The following is a 16,784-nucleotide window of genomic DNA, read 5'->3' as shown; positions in this document are numbered from 1 at the left end:
TTAATGAAGAATTACAAACCTTTTAGAAACAGAAAAATAGTTGCAGGAGTAGGCTATCATTTAAAATCAGTACCCCGTTCCTGCTTTTCCCCCATATCCCTTGATTCCTTTAGCCCTAAGAGCTAAATCTAACTCTTGAAAACATCCAGTGAACTGCCTTCTGTGGCAGAGAATTCCACAGATTCACAACTCTCTGGGTGAAAAAATGTTTCCCCATCTCAGTCCTAAATGGCCTGCCCCTTATTCTTAAACTGTGACCCTTGGTTCTGGATTCCCCCACCATTGGGAACATTTTTCCCCACATCCAGCCTGTCCAATCCTTTAAATTTTTTATATGTTTCGATAAGATTCCCTCTCATCCTTGCAAAATTCCAGTGAATACAAGTCCAGTCAACCCATTGTTTCATCAAATGTCAGTCCCGACATCCCGAGAATTAACCTGGTGAACCTACGCCACACTCCCTCAATAGCAATAATGTCCTTCCTCAAATTTGGAGACCAACATTGCACACAATACTCCGTGCAGTCTCACCAGGGCCCTGTACAATTGCAGTAGGACCTCTTTGCCCCTAAACTCAAATACTCTCGCAATGAATTCACCATTAGCAAAGTGTCTCCTGGCTGCACTCTTTAATTTTTCAATTGTCATCCCTGACCTAGAAATATGCTAGTTTCTTGGTTGTTAGTTTCCATAGCATCTTTACATGTTCAACCCAATCTCCCCTTAACCAGATTTCCATGGGGAAAAAAAATTAAAATTATTCCTCTGGCCTCCAATGGTATATATCTTTCTACGATCCTGACTATGGGTGCTGTCAGTTCGGAGTTTGTACGTTCTCCGCGTGACCTGTGTGGGTTTTCTCCGCGATCTTCGGTTTCCTGCCACACTCTAAAGAGGTACAGGTAGGTAGGTTAATTGGCTTGGTAAAGGAAAAAAATGTCCCTAGTGTGTGTAGGATAGTGTTAATATGCGGGGTTCACTGACCGGCGTGGACCAGTAAAATACTGGTTTACAAAAAATAGTTTGGTCTCAAAGCTAAACTAACCTAAACATTCTTCAGGTGTTCCCTGACCTGTTGAAAGTAAAACAGTTAACCTTTTGGGTAGACACTCTCTGGCAAGTCTGATGAAGTTTCTCGGACGTGAACTATGGTCTGACAGGCTTTGTGCAGCTACTTTTGTTCCTCTCTAATTCCAGCCCCAGGCAAGCAGCCCAACTTTTCTGGTTGCACTCTCTGCCACCACGAATCAGTTGCGGTGTTTGAACCAGCAGCTTGTCAATCCGCTTAGAGCCCATCTATGCTGTCGCCAGGAGAACTGGCTCCTGGCAGTCAGAGCTCGCTAGCTCAGGCCCCACCTCCACGCTGCCCTGGGACAGAAGCTCCGCTAATCCTATTTGCCCTGAGAAGATGCCAATTCTTGCAGAACTGAACCTCACCTGTGCTTGTATAGGAAGGAACTGCAGATGCTGTTTTAAACCAAAGATAGACACAAAAAGTTGGAGTAACTCAGTGGGACAGGCAGCATCTCTGGAGAGAAGGAATGGGTGACGTTTCGGGTCTGAAGAAGGGTCTCGAATTGAAACGCCCCCCCATTCCTTCTCTCCAGAGATGCTGCCTGTCCCTCTGAGTTACTTAAACTTTTTGTGTGTATCTTTGATTATGTGTGCTTTCCCTCTTAAAATAAGGAAAGCATCTCCTTGAAGATGGCTCAATGAGGGTTCATTGGATTGTCTCCTGAGCTCAGAGGGGGGAAATGGGCAAAATGGCCTACCCTATGAGGTTTAAAGGAATGAGTCAGAATCTCACTTAAATATTTAATATTTTCAGAGGACGATTTGCCATATGATATTTGATTTTTCTGAAACACTGGTGTTTCGGTAGGCAGCTGTCTGAATAAACGAGCTACCTCACACACGATATTTCGTAGTTATACTTGGTGCAGTTCTCGAATTGGAGGGGGTAGTTTCATAAAGGCCATGCCCAATGGGTTGTGGGAAGCTTTCTGCTTTAGTGTATCTTTGAAATTATTCACCCCAGACATCTGTGAATGCACAAACATTAAGAATATTCAAGTGTAAGGTTTTGTCATACTGTGGAATTGGGTGTCACGAGGAGTAGGCAGAAATGAGGAGGTGATGCCAAAGACCAGACTGCCCATGAGAGGCATATTGTGTGGAAACGGGCCCTTTGGCCCTAATCACACATGCCGAAGATAGAAACAAAAAGCTGGAGTAACTCAGCGGGACAGGCAGCATCTCTGGAGAGAAGGAATGGGTGACTTTTCGGGTCGAGACCCTTCTTCAGACATGCCGGCCCGCATGCCCCATCTACTCTAGTCCCATCGACCTGCGTTTGGTTCATGACCCTCTAAACCTATCCTAGCCATAATATTGTGTGATATTGAAAGACAGAGCATGCTTAAAGGGACGTGCTTCTCGCATTTTTCTAATCTAATAGAAAATTCAGCTTTTTTAAAAAAGAGAATAATTAACAAAAAAATAAGTTTTGAGAGACATAAACATTTCTAACACTTGAAGTGCCTCTCATTAAATATTAACTAAGAAAAGAAAAATAGGATTGGAAGATATGGTGGTTAACTTCATTGGTGACATTGGATTCTGCCCCTTGCATCTACTGTTCAACTCACTTCAGTGTTGTCCTTAATCCTTCCTCTGCTATTGAATCCATCCTCTAAAACACAAGCGGATTTGCTAGACAGCTGTCTTGATAAATCAGCTAGCTCACATGTAGTATTTCTCCAGCAGTGGTGAAATCTCCCTGAGGCAAATACGTTTGAATGATTTAGGGATCCCCTTTCTGTTCTGTTAATTTGCGTTGTGCATCTCGTTGATTTTGCTTACTTTCAACTTTTAAACCAGTCTGAAGATGAGATTTTGAGTATAAATGCAGGGTCCAAAGTGCTGGAGGTAGTCGGGAGTCTGATGAAGAGTCCTCACCTGAAATGTGTGTCCATTCCCTTCATAGATGTTGCCTGGCCCACTGAGTTCCTCCAGCACTTTGGGTTTTGCTCAAAATTCCAGCATCTGCAGTTCCTTTAGTCTCCATAAATGCAGGATTTTCTTTGGCCTACATTTATAATGGTTTTCAGTAAAGAAATATAATAAACATGTTTGATAATGAAAAGTCGCACTCGCGATGTTACAGGATTTGTCTCTGCACGGACGTACTCTGCCAACAACCCTTCCAATGTTGAATGGTTATGGAATCACAAAGTATAGGCGGGTCTAAAAATAACTAGTTATCCCCAGTGTGAGTGAATGATTAGTGATCAGTGCTAAAAATATGTTGACATGTAAACGTAACCTTAAATCAGCTTGTAATTCCCGATACAAAACTAGTCGGCTCTTGTTTCCAGCATAACTGTACACAGTAGAAAAGCTGCCTGATTACACAAACAATAGTTTCTGCAGCAACTGGGGAACCAGTGCGTTTGGTAGAATCATTGCATAAAGCACTTCTGAAATATAATTGCAATTTTAAAATGGCACTGAACAAAACTTGAGATTTGATGTTCTTGGGACCTATTCTAACCATTGCAATAATTGTTTCAGGTACGGACTGTAACATTAATCCCTGGTGATGGCATTGGTCCAGAGATATCTGAGGCTGTCAAGATGATCTTTGATACTGCTCAAGTAAATAATTTTGGTTTTTTTATTGCATATATACTTTACAATGTGGTTGTTGAATGTAATGTGTAATCTGATTTTTATCTTCAACTTTTCACTCATTGGGTTCTGTGGTGTTTTCAAAGTTGTTTTCTGTAATATTTCTTGCTAAAACTAGTTATGCATTTTCTTGTTCATCCCTGAGGATCTGGGTACAAATTGCAGTTTGCCTGTTGTGGTCTCATTGCTTTACATAGTTTCAGATTTTATTGATATCTGCAGATCAGCCATTATCTGTCAGCTTGGTCTCGTGTTGTTGCTCTTGACTCTGAACCAGTTGCTTGTGGGTTTGAGTTCCGTTTTGGAGATGTGTGCATTGAATCTTTTATGCTTTGTTGAGGAAGTGGGACTGCCCTCCATAATGTTTGCAACAAAGACCCATCATTTATTTATTTGCCTCTGAACTCCACAATTTGAGATTTGTAACAGAAAAAATCACACGTGGTTAAAGTGCACATTGTCAGATTTTATTAAAGGGTATTTTTAGACATTTTGGTTTCACCATGTAGAAATTACAGCAGTGTTTATACATAGTGCCCCCAGTTAGACCATTATACAACAATGGTAGACAGCGCCTCCCATTGTGTGCAACCATCACAGCACCACCAAATATATCACACAAGTGGTAACTGTGCTGCATGTGGGTAATGATAGTTCAGGTGAGTCCCACCAAATCACGACATTTTCTATGTCCAAATCACATTCATTCTCCTCTTCCTTCCTCTCTTTCCAACATTTCTAATTGATCGCTTGCATTTTAACTTGAAATTATTTTTGGTATCTGGTAACCTGAGATTTTTTTCATGATTCTGCACAGCATCCTCAAGCTAACGAGTTCCATACAATGACTTTTATCCTACACTGAATTCAAATTCCATCAGACCCTCTAACTCTCTTAACGCATAATTTCTTTCTTGGAATTGGGAGGGTGATAATCTGAGTAAATAAGTTTCTAAAAGATATTAAGTTCAAGTCGTTGTATCTTTTAGTGGGGCCAACATTTATAAATAGGGTTGTCAGCATTGAGACTCGCAGTGTTTACAGTTTGGAATTTGATCATTGCTGGCAAAGCTATTAACTGTTGTCCTTGAGAAGGTGATGAGGAACCATTTTCTTGAACCACTACTGCCCTTGCAAGTGTAGCTGCATCTGTAGCTCCAGAATCTAATCTAATGATGGGCCCGGTGTTGCTCTAAATAGGGACTGGAATCATCTGCAATTGCAGAAAGATCCAGGTAGTATTCAAGCTTGAGGTATGTGGAAAAATGTCTGCCACACAAGTACAAGGCCACTGTTTTATCATTGCCAATCCCTCTACTGTTAATGCCCTTATCTGTAGCTACTCTCACCTTCACCCACCGTCCCCTCTTGCCGTTTATTTTCTCTAGATTTGCCATTTTGTTTTCCTCTACCTTTCCATTTCTCTCTGCGTTTTAACTCGACTTTTTCCCCAGCTCTGAGTCAACCAGAAATGTTAACCAATACTGCCCAGTGGTTTATTTTTTATAGACAATAGACTTTCGGTGCAGGAGTAGGCCATTCGGCCCTTCGAGCCAGCACCACCATTCAATGTGATCATGGCTGATCATTCTCAACCAGTACCTCGTTCCTGCCTTCTCCCCATACCCCCTGACTCCTCTATCCTTAAGAGCTCTATCTAGTGCTCTCTTGAATGCATTCAGAGACTTGGCCTCCACTGCCTTCTGAGGCAGTGAATTCCACAGATTTACAACTGACTGAAAAAGTTTTTCTTCATCTTCGTTCTAAATGGCCTACCCCTTATTCTTAAACTGTGGCCCTTGGTTCTGGACTCCCCCCAACATTGGGAACATGTTTCCTGCCTCTAACGTGTTCAACCCCTTAATAATCTTATATGTTTCGATAAGATCCCCTCTCATCCTTCTAAATTCCAGTGTATACAAGCCTAGTCGCTCCGGTCTTTCAATATACGACAGTCCCGCCATTCCGGGAATTAACCTAGTAAACCTATGCTGCACGCCCACAATAGCAAGAATATCCTTCCTCAAATTTGGAGACCAAAACTGCACACAGTACTCCAGGTGCGGTCTCACTAGGGCCCTTGTCTCCTCCACTCTGTTTGAGGGGATTTACTGCAAGTGTGTGGGTGGGGGTACAATGGGAGGAAAGGAAAAATAAAAGAGTTATCCTTGTGACTAAATACAAAATGAAAATCTTCTCAAGCTCCTTGCCTTTTATTTGCAGGTTCCCATTCGTTGGGAGGAGAGGAGTGTGACAGCAATCCTAGCACCAAATGGAAAATGGATTATTCCTCCAGAAGCGAAAGAATCGATGAATATAAACAAAATTGGATTGAAAGGTGCATTATAGGTGCTGGTGCCTGCAACATTAGTGGCTCTCTAGGGGCACTTTTGCCTCTTGTTCAAATGGTTGAGTTCAAATAGCACCGCCTAGAGGTTTATCTCCAATAAGACTCCCAATGTAGTCCGAGATAGTGAATCATAGATGCAGTGGGGAAACGGGGTTGTGGAGAAAGACAGCTCTGAACAGGATCATAGAGAGAGACCGTGGGGAAACAGGACTCTGGAGAGAGACGGCGGGGAAATGGGACCATCAAGACAGACAGCAGGGAAACAGGCCATTTTGCCCACTGTGCCCCAGCTAACAATCAGACACCCGTTTATTCTAACCCTGCTTTTATTTTTTTAGATGCTGTCTTTCATGCAGGACTAGATTGAGACCTGTCTGTCCTCGTGGGGTCAAATAAAAGGTCCTGTGATGCTATTTTGGTGAGGGGAATTATCCCGCCATCAGGAGCACTAAAGTGAAAATTATTATTGTAAAAGCTGGATTAATTCAGCGGGTCAGACAGCATCTCTGGAGAAAAGGAACAGGTGACATTTTGGGTCGAGTCCCTTGTTGTTTGTAGTAACTGACTGGTGCATTAAGATCTGTATTGCAACTGTATTATTAAAAATACTGTAGTGTTGAAGGGCATTGGGGCTGCTTGAGCCTCTGAAAGGAGCTGTGTAAATATTTCCGCCACCCGTACGCCACTCGCAACTGGTGCAAATAACGTGTTGTACAGGAGGAGTAACGCTGGGCTCTGCATTGATAGTTGAGTGGACCCCTCTTGATTTTGTTTCTTGTTATTGAAGCTTTTCTATCCTTGCAATCTTCCATCCACATAAGTATCAAAGTGCAATGCATATGATTCCCTTCAAGCCTGTCTGTATTTTAGTAACAAGTAATTATTTTATAGAGAATTTCTATAGTCAACTGAGGATTTATTAGCTTCATGTTGCATTTAAAATGATTGAGAAAGTTAGTGCAAATTATTACAATAGAAAGAACTCTTATTTATCATTCCCAGAACTAGCTTGCATAAAGACTTATTTATTAACTGGCAGTAGTATAAAATAATTTTTGAATTGCATCGCAACTTTTGTTTCTGAAAACCTCTGTGATTTAAATAATTGTCTGAAGTGCCCTTTTTCTCCCCCTCGAGAGCCCTGTGCCACTGTGGCTGTTTGTACCACTGCTTATAATCTGTTGTAGACAATATATTGGCACAGCTTGGTGATCAGTGCCATGTTACTCCCTTAAAATAAATTATTGGAAACATTTTGCAGCACATTTCACTCTGACATCCTGGAACTCTAGCTGCAATCTCATAGATACATATAGAATAGGTGCAGGACTATGCCATTCGAGCCAGTACCGCCATTCAATGTGATCATGGCTGATCATCCACAATCAGTACTCCGTTCCTGTCTTCTCCCCATATCCCTTGATTCCGCTAGCCCTAAAAGCTCTATCTAACTCTCTTTTGATTGCATCTAGTGAATTGGCCTCCACTGCCTTCTGAGGCAGAGAATTCCACAAATTCACAACTCTCTGTTCCTCATCTCATTTCTACATGACCTACCCCTTATTCTCAAACTGTGGTCCCTGGTTCTGGACTACCCCAACATCGGGAACATATTTCCTGCATCTAGCGCGTCTAATCCCTTAATAATTTTATATGTTTCTATAAGATCCCCTCTCGTCCTTCTAAATTCCAGTGAATACAAGCCCAGTCGCTCCATTCTTTCATCATAGTTCAGTCCCGCCATCCCGGGAATTAACCTCGTGAACCAATGCTGCACTCCCTCAATAGCAAGTATGCCCTTCCTGTCTTCAGCTCCTTCATCTCATGGCCCTACGGTCTTTAGCTCCTTCATCCACTACCTTCCTTCTGTTGAAAGTGCAAACATTTGCTGGTTTTAGTTCCATTTAGTTGAAGTGTAGCTGTCCTTGCCTGAAAGCATCAAGAGTTGGACAACATTTGGGTGTGGATGGATTGGTTGCAAGTAACATCATGCCATCTGCTAGGACCTGATGTCTATTTGACCTTGATATTCATTATCATTGCTATCAAGGAGTTCCCTTTCATTAGCACCCTGGGCATCACTGTTAATAAGAAATTCGGCTGGATCAGTAATAAATACTGGTGGCAGCAAGAGCAAGTTAGAGGCTAGGTATCGTATAGAGTGAGACGTGTAACGACACCCTAAAACGTGTTAAAATCTGCAGGGCACAGTTCAGGAATGCGATGGAGCAATCTCCACTCTCCAGCTCCAACACTCAGAAGCATCGCACTATCAGGGCAGCACAGTGGTGCAGCGGGTAGAGCTGCTGCCTCACAACGCCAGAAACCTGGGCGATGTCTGTCTGGAGTTTGCACGTTCTCCCTGTGACCGTGTGTGGGTGCTCTGGTTAACTTCCATGTCCCAAAGGCGTGCGGCTTTGTAGGTTAATTGGCCTCTACGTTACTCCTAGTCAACTGAGAAAGTTAGATATCATAAAATGAGTGTGAACGGGTGATCGATGGTTGGTGTGCACTTGGTGGGCCAATGGGTCTTTGTCCATGTTGTGTCACTGTTTTAAAAAGACATTCAGGCAGAGGAGTCCAGTGATTTATTCACAAAATGCTGGAGTAACTCAGCAGGTCAGGCTGAGTTACTCCAGCATTTTGTGAATAAATCGATTTGTACCAGCATCTGCAGTTATTTTCTTATAATAGAGGAGTCCAGTGAATTGGCCCGTCGGCCCTGATCCTAAGCGTTACCTGGACCATCTGCAAGTTGCAGTGCAGTTCTTTTCTGGCAAACTTGTAACTTCCACCGTTGGCAAATCAGCATCTCTCGATTCCTGAGAAGGATCCTGACCCGTCACCTATCGATCTTTCTTTCGTATGTCAACTACAACAATCAAAAGTGGCAGTTGGTGCTTCAGAGTACAGTAGTTGACTCTTTGCTGCAAATGTTGCCCGTTCTGTAGAACTGCCCAGGGTGGACGACAAGGATGTAAAGCAGCTCCCACCCCACCTATCGATGTTCTCCAGAAATGCTGACTAACCAACTAGAAACATAGAAAATAGGTGCAAGAGGAGGCCATTTGGCCCTTCGAGCCAGCACCGCCATTCATTGTGATAATAGCTGATCATCTACAATCAGTAACCCGTGCCTGCCTTCTCCCCATATCCCTTGATTCCACTAGCTCCTAGAGCTCTATCTAACTCTTTTTTAAATCCATCCAGTGAATTGGCCTCCACTGCCTTCTGTGGCAGAGAATTCGACAAATTCACAACTCTGGGGAAAAAAGTTTTTCCTCACCTCAGTTTTAAATGGCCTCCCCTTACTCAATCACTTTGTGTCCCTTTTTTGTAAACTAGCATCTGCAGTTCCTTGTTTCTACATTTTGACTGCTTCACTGCAAAATCTCCTCAAGATATGACTAACTTGAAGAAGTTCTCCTGAAAGGCCCTGACCCTAAACATCACCTGTCCATGTTCCCCAGAAATACTGCCTATCTCCAGCACTCCGTGTCATTTCTTATAAACCGGATTCTGCAGTTTCTGGTTACTGCCTCCATATTCCAAGTTGCATAGCTTCCATTTTTAAAAAATATTAAAATTCTGTCAATGCATTTGGTTTGAAACCCTAGAAATCCCCATCCAGTGGGAGTATCTTAGTTAGATAGATAATACTTTAGCTTTGGGCTTGGTTTTCTTAGTTGAGCGTTTATCCTGGAGTTATAGCACAAGTACTTTGTGTTTTCATTGTAATTTAAGCAGAAGGAAGGTAATTCGGCACAAGGGTTATTGGGGAAGGGTAATAAACCTGGAGATGGACACAAAAACCTGGAGCAACCCAGCGGGACAGACAGCATCCCTGGAGAGAAGGAATGGGTGACGTTTCGGGTCGAGACCCTTCTTCAGACTGAAAGTCACGGGAAATGGAAACAAGAGAGACAATATTGTAGAGAGAGATATAGAACAATGAATGAAAGATATGCAAAAAAGTAACAATGATAAAGGAAACAAGCCATTGTTAGCTGTTTGTTGGGTGATAACGAGAAGCTGGTGTGACTTGGGTAGGAGAGGGTTGGAGAGAGAGGGAATGCAGAAGAAGACCTTGCCAGTAACACCATGTTCTGAAAAATTGAATTGTAAAATAAAACTTTGTTGATGCCCATGCTTGCCTTGTGCTATTAGATTTTTTTTTAAATTATATAAACTAAAAGCAATATGAGACAACACAATTAGATTGTTTCTGGAATATGAGTTTGTAATTTTTGTCAATAGTTTGGTGTGCAGTTTTTCTTGACATTGTGTAATTGCTCACTGCAGTTACTTCTTGCTGGGTAATATTTAACAGACTTCTAAACTTGCAGGGCCATTGAAGACTCCAATTGCAGCTGGGCATCCTTCAATGAACTTGCTGCTTCGCAAGACCTTTGATCTTTACGCAAATGTGCGTCCTTGTGTGTCTATTGAAGGTTTTAAGACTCCATACGATGATGTGGATCTTGTTACCATTAGAGAAAACACAGAAGGTGAATATAGTGGCATAGAACATTTGGTGAGTACAGTCTTTGATTTTGTTTTATTTCTGTGATAGAACATCGTATAGTGCAGGATCAGGCCGCTCTGCCCACAATCTGCCGTACATGATGCATAGTTAAACTAATCTCTGCGTGCACGTGATCTATATTCCTCCAATCCCTGCATATCCATGTGCCTATCCAAAAGCCTCTTAATTGCCACTATCATATCGGCTTCCACCACAGTCCAGGCACCCACCACTGTGTGTGTGTAATTAGGTTTAAAAACCTGCCCCACACATTTGCCTTTCTGATCTTCCAATTGTCATCTAGTCTTTGAAATTTAAGAAAAGGTTTTGACTGTCTTCCCTATCTATTCCTCCAATGCTTCAGAGAAAGCCATCTAAATTTGTCTAATCTCTCCTTACAGTTAATACCCTCTAATCCAAGCAGCGTTCTGGTAGACCTCTCTAAAGCCACCAAATTTTTCTTGTAATGAGCAACCAGAACTACAGATAATTACTCCAAATGCAGTCTAATCGAATTGCTATGCAGCTGCAACATAACTTCCTGGCTCTTGTGCTCGATGCCCCAACAGATGAAGGCAAGTATACCATACTTTGCGAGCAGGGGTGTGCACAATTCTAATGTACTGTGCTTGCTCTGAGGGAAGTGAAGCAGTATTGATACTGTGATTAGATGCATTGAGGGAGAGTTTTAAAGTGATCTGCCATCTCAACATTGTTTTTGACAGTCATTTCAATAGTGACTGCAAAACGTGAGGTGTTGCTAAACTTGAGTTCAACTATATTTTGCATTGGAAACATAATGATGAAATTGGAGGAGTACGAACAGATCAATCTATTCATAGAAACATAGAAAATAGGTGCAGGAGGAGGCCCTTCACCCCTTTGGACCGGCTCCGCCATTCATTGTGATCACGGCTGATCATCCACAATCGGTAACCCGTGCCTGCCTTCTCCCCATATCCCTTGATTCCACTAGCCCCTAGAGCTCTATCCAACTCTCTCTTAAATTCATCCAATAATTTGGCCTCCACTGCCCTCTGGCAGTGAATTCCACAAATTCACAACTCTCTGGGTGAAAAAGTTCCTTCTCACCTCAGTTTTAAATGGCCTTCCCTTTATTCTAAGACTGTGGCCCCTGGTTCTGGACTCCCCAAACATTGGGAACATTTTTCTTGCATGTAGCTTGTCCAGTCCTTTTTATAATTTTATACGTCTCTACAAGATCCCCTCTCATCCTTCTAAATTCCAGTGAATACAAACCTAGTCTTTTCAATCTTTCCTCATATGACAGGCCTGTCATCCCAGGGATCAATCTCGTGAACCTACGCTGCACTGCCTCAATTACAAGGATGTCCTTCCTCAAATTAGGAGGCCAAAACTGTACACAATCTATAGATCATTCAATCTGTTCACTTTGTCCTGGATAATATATATTGATAATATATGTAAGGCTATTAAATGTGCCCATACACATAAACAGTGTCAACTTTCAACCCAGTTCTTGCTTGCCTACCTGTAGAGTGGGTTCCAGGGGTCAGGGAGAGCGTCCAACTTCCATTCAATGGTATGACTACATAACCTTCACCTTCTTCCTCTATAGGTGCCCCCCCCCTTCTATCTTCTCCCCTTTGTCCACCCACACTCGCACCTATTTCTCTTTCAACCTATTCCCTCCTCTAGCTTCACAACTATTCAATCTTTCTACCTCGCATTTTTTTGTCTATTCATTTCTGGCCTTTGTCCAACCATCTGCCTATCAAATAACCCTCCTCACCTGTATCGGCCTATTACCTGCAGGGCTTTGTAGTGCCCCTCCTCTCTTCCAGCTTTCTCTCCTTCCACCCCCCACCATCCCACAATCTGCCTGAAGAACGGTCTCAAAGCATCACCTATCCATGATCTTTCTTGGAGTTAGGATGCTGCCTGATCTGCTGAGTTACTCCAGCACTCGGTGTCTTCCTCCTTTTTCCTGGCTGGCTTGGATCAGCTGCATGTGAATGATCCCTCCCACCATTCCTCTCATTGAGAGGTTTATCGTGAAGGTTCTGCAGGAAGGATGTAAAAGACTCCTCGTTGTATTTACAGTAAGGATGGTAGTTATCCCATGCGTCCTGGCCAATATTTTGTTTACAATCAATATTTGTGGAATTGCTTGGTGCTGACCACGGGTGCTGCCTGTATGGAGTTTGTACGTTCTCCCTGTGACGTGCGTGGGTTTTTTCCGGGATCTCTGGTTTCTTCCCACGCTCTAAAGACGGTACAGGTTTGTAGGTTAATTGGCTTAGTATAATTGTAAATTATCCCGAGTGTGTGTAGGATAGTGTAAGGGGATTGCTGGCCGGCGTGGATTCGGTGGGCCGAAGGCTACGTTCTGCGCTGTATCTCTAAACTAAACAAAGTTTTTTTTTTTTCAAATCATATTTCTTGATGCATGCACAGGTGATGTGGGTTTGCAATATAGACTATTTTCTGGGAACATATTTACCTGTAAGACAGATACAAGTGTCTGGCTTCTGCCAAACTAGTCTGATCCCCGTCATGTTTAGCAAAGCCTAGGCATGGACAGAATTTCAGATCATTTTGCGATTGATTTTCTGCCATTAGTGAGACTAAAATAAAATTACAGGTTCAAAAGTTGTCCAAGTTCCATCAATCCTGCAATAATGCTGCTACAAATATTGTGTTTTTTTTTTTACAATGAACAATATTTCAAAAGATGTAAAATAATCATTGTTGCAGAACATTACAGCTATCATGTTCATGTTTAAAGTTGTAAAAATTGGAATCATAAAGCCAACTTGTCCAGTATTCTTTTACTAGTTTAATCAAGCTCAAATAGTGATGTCTTTACTCAAATTGAAATTGGATTAATCTCAATGGATTATCGTGAATGCATTCTCGTATGTCTACGATCCATTAAATAGCTGATAGGGCAACACCAAGGGATATAACCGTATAACCAGTTCCAGCTCCATGTAGCATGCTCAAGAAAATGGGCAAGGAACTTGCTGGGTGCTCTAGGTGTCATTGTGAGTTGCTGCATTGTGGCCTGTGGTACCTGTCCTGCCCATATGATGAACAATGTGAATCTGTGGATGATGCGAGATGGTGCCTGGGCTGGAGACTTCAACTGTGGCTCTTGCTCTCATCTATCCAATGCATCATCATCTCAGCCTTATTTTAAGTTATTTTAAGGAAGGTTCTTCATTGTTTAATCACTCTTTAGCTACATGTACTTTAGCAAATTGAGTGCTACAGTAAGTACTCTTCTCGAGTATAAATGTGGCTCGGTAGAGTGCCAGTTCACTGGTGTAGGGTGGCACTTGGGAGTAGGGGCTGGGAGAAGAAGGGAGCATTGGGTATGGGTGCTTGCTGCAGCAGAGGTGGAAGGAGAATGGGTGAGTTGCCACTATGATTGCATGAAGCCAACTAGCAATATACATTTGGAATCTTTTGCTGTTTACAATAGCAGGGCATAGTAATGTTTTTTAATGTCTCGGGTTTGAATTCCAGCTGGGAATAATAGACAATAGACAATAGGTGCAGGAGTAGGCCATTCAGCCCTTCGAGCCAGCACCGGCATTCAATGCGATCATGGCTGATCACTCTCAATCAGTACCCCGTTCCTGCCTTCTCCCCATACCCCCTCACTCCGCTATCCTTAAGAGCTCTATCCAGCTCTCTCTTGAAAGCATCCAACGAACTGGCCTCCACTGCCTTCTGAGGCAGAGAATTCCACACCTTCACCACTCTCTGAGTGAAGAGTCTTGCATGCTCCACAAAGATCAGTGGATGTCAGATTTATGTAACTCCTTGAATAACTTGGTGGATAAATCGAGTGCATCCTATCATCGGCTGTGCAAAGAATGTTTTGTTTCTGGTCAGTGGCAGGTTAATTGATTCCGGCAAGAGATGCTATTGGGACAGTGGAAAGTGCTTCAGCACATTATGGGCTGAGAGAAATGGTTCAGAATGTCATTTGATGTCCTCTTCAAGTAAACTGCTGGTAGATGTAAGGAGCTCTGGTGTAATGCCTGGTACAGCTCAAACGCTTCCAATTAATATTTACTGTCCTCAAGACCCTTGGAAAATTGCCTCTTGCTTTTTGTGTGCAAGTAGACACGAGGCAAGGTAACATAGAAACATAGAAAATAGGTGCAGGAAGAGGCCATTCGGCCCTTTGAGCCAGCGCCGCCATTCATTGTGATCATGTAACCTGTGCCCAACTACTCCCCATGTCCCTTGATTCCACTAGCCCCCAGAGCTCTATCTAACTCTTAAATCCATCCAGTGATTTGGCTTCCACTGCCCTCTGTGGCAGAGAATTCTACAAATTCACAACTCTGGGTGAAAAAGTTCCTTCTCACTTCAATTTTAAATGGCCTCCCCTTTATTCTAAGAATGGTTCTGGACTCCCCCAACATTGGGAACATTTTTCCTGCATCCAGCTTGTCTAGTCCTTTAATAATTTTATTTATAATTTTATCCCCTCTCATCCTTCTAAACTTCAGTGAATACAAGCCTAGTCTTTTCAATTTTTCCTCATATGACAGTCCCGTCATCCCAGGGATCAATCTCGTGAACCTCTGATCCAGCTGTTACTTGGCTTCCAGAATTTTTATCCCTTGAATAAAAGCAGCTTGATTGAGTGAGTGGTTTGTAAACTTTTTGTGCCTCTGTGCCCATGTTGCAGATTGTCGATGGGGTGGTCCAAAGTATTAAGCTGATCACAGAGGATGCCAGCAGGCGGATTGCAGAGTTTGCATTTGAATATTCAAGGAACAATAACAGGAAACTGGTAACGGCTGTGCACAAAGCCAACATCATGTAAGTGGATATGGATTGGTTTTATTGGGAAGGAGCTGCTTGTATTTAAACCTTCTCCGGGCAAGAGTTCCTGAATTTAGATTGAACGACATGAAGGAACAGTGAAATGGAGGCACAAGGAACTGCCGACGCTGGAATTCAAGCAAAACACACAGTGCCTGAGGAACTCAGTGTGTCAGGTAGCATCTGTGGAGGGACTGGGTGCTGCTGGTATCCTCTGTGATCAGCATAATACCCTAAATGCCACCTGTCCATTCCCTCCGCAGGTACTGTCTGATCCGCTGAGTTCCTCCGGTACTTTGTTTTTTGAATGAAGGAGCAGTGATAAATTTTGAGTCTGTATATGGTTTAGCTGGGTCTGTATATGGTTTAGCTGGACTGGATGTTGTTTAGCTGGGTCTGGATGTTGTTTAGCTGGGTCTGTATGTTGTTTAGCTGGGTCTATGTTTAGTTGGGTCTGGATGTTGTTTAGCTGGGTCTGGATGTTGTTTAGCTGGGTCTGTATGTTGTTTAGCTGGGTCTATGTTTAGTTGGGTCTGGATGTTTAGCTGGGTCTGGATGTTGTTTAGCTGGGTCTGTATGTTGTTTAGCAGGGTCTGTATGTTGTTTAGCTGGGTCTGTATATTTAGTTGGGTCTGTATGTTATTTAGTTGGGTCTGCATGTTGTTTAGCTGGGTCTGCATGTTGTTTAGTTGGGTCTGTATATTGTTTAGCTGGGTCTGTATGTTGTTTAGCTGGGTCTATGTTTAGTTGGGTCTGGATGTTTAGCTGGGTCTGGATGTTGTTTAGCTGGGTCTGTATGTTGTTTAGCAGGGTCTGTATGTTGTTTAGCTGGGTCTGTATATTTAGTTGGGTCTGCATGTTGTTTAGCTGGGTCTGCATGTTGTTTAGTTGGGTCTGTATATTGTTTAGCTGGGTCTGTATGTTGTTTAGCTGGGTCTGTATGTTGTTTAGCTGGGTCTGTATGTTGTTTAGCTGGGTCTGTATGTTGTTTAGCTGGGTGGATAGAATGCCATCAAGCAGGCTGAATTATCCGAGGTCTTTTATGTGGCTGGAACTCCCCTCATCCAGGCAATTGCAGAGTATCCACCGTGAGCTGACGAACCTTGCACATGATGAGAGGATCTGTGGGGTGGTGATTCCCTCTTAGTGGGAGGTTTGCCCTCCAGCGTGCTCTTGTAGCCGTGATACTTTGTGGCTAGACTTGTTGAGTTTCTGATCAGTGGTGATCCCAGTATGCTGATATTGGGTATTTGGCAATGGTAATGTCACTGAATATCATGGGCAGCTGGTTAGATCGCTGACAATCTAATTCAGATGTAGACCTCACCTACTTGATTGGTGCAGAAGGTGTGTGAACCACAGTGGGCGGTGGTGCAGCGGTAGAGTTG

At 42.9% G+C, this 16,784-nt stretch overlaps 1 protein-coding gene across 4 annotated transcripts in view; it reads left to right on the top strand.

The window, feature by feature from the left end:
• idh3a (isocitrate dehydrogenase (NAD(+)) 3 catalytic subunit alpha) overlaps nt 1-16,784 on the top strand; it is a 34,787-nt gene that overhangs the window by 3,102 nt on the left and 14,901 nt on the right. For all 4 annotated transcript variants that reach the window (XM_078430091.1, XM_078430088.1, XM_078430090.1 and 1 more), the window contains exons 3-6: nt 3,575-3,658; nt 5,915-6,029; nt 10,388-10,575; nt 15,260-15,393. In XM_078430091.1, the coding sequence (XP_078286217.1) occupies nt 3,575-3,658; nt 5,915-6,029; nt 10,388-10,575; nt 15,260-15,393 (521 nt within the window). The remainder of the gene's footprint in view (nt 1-3,574; nt 3,659-5,914; nt 6,030-10,387; nt 10,576-15,259; nt 15,394-16,784) is intronic.

The sequence above is a fragment of the Rhinoraja longicauda genome, chromosome 38 (assembly GCF_053455715.1).
Source record: "Rhinoraja longicauda isolate Sanriku21f chromosome 38, sRhiLon1.1, whole genome shotgun sequence".
In the NCBI taxonomy this organism is placed as follows: domain Eukaryota; kingdom Metazoa; phylum Chordata; class Chondrichthyes; order Rajiformes; family Arhynchobatidae; genus Rhinoraja; species Rhinoraja longicauda.
Note: the sequence above shows the minus strand (reverse complement) of the source record. Positions and strands in the feature narration are given on the sequence as shown.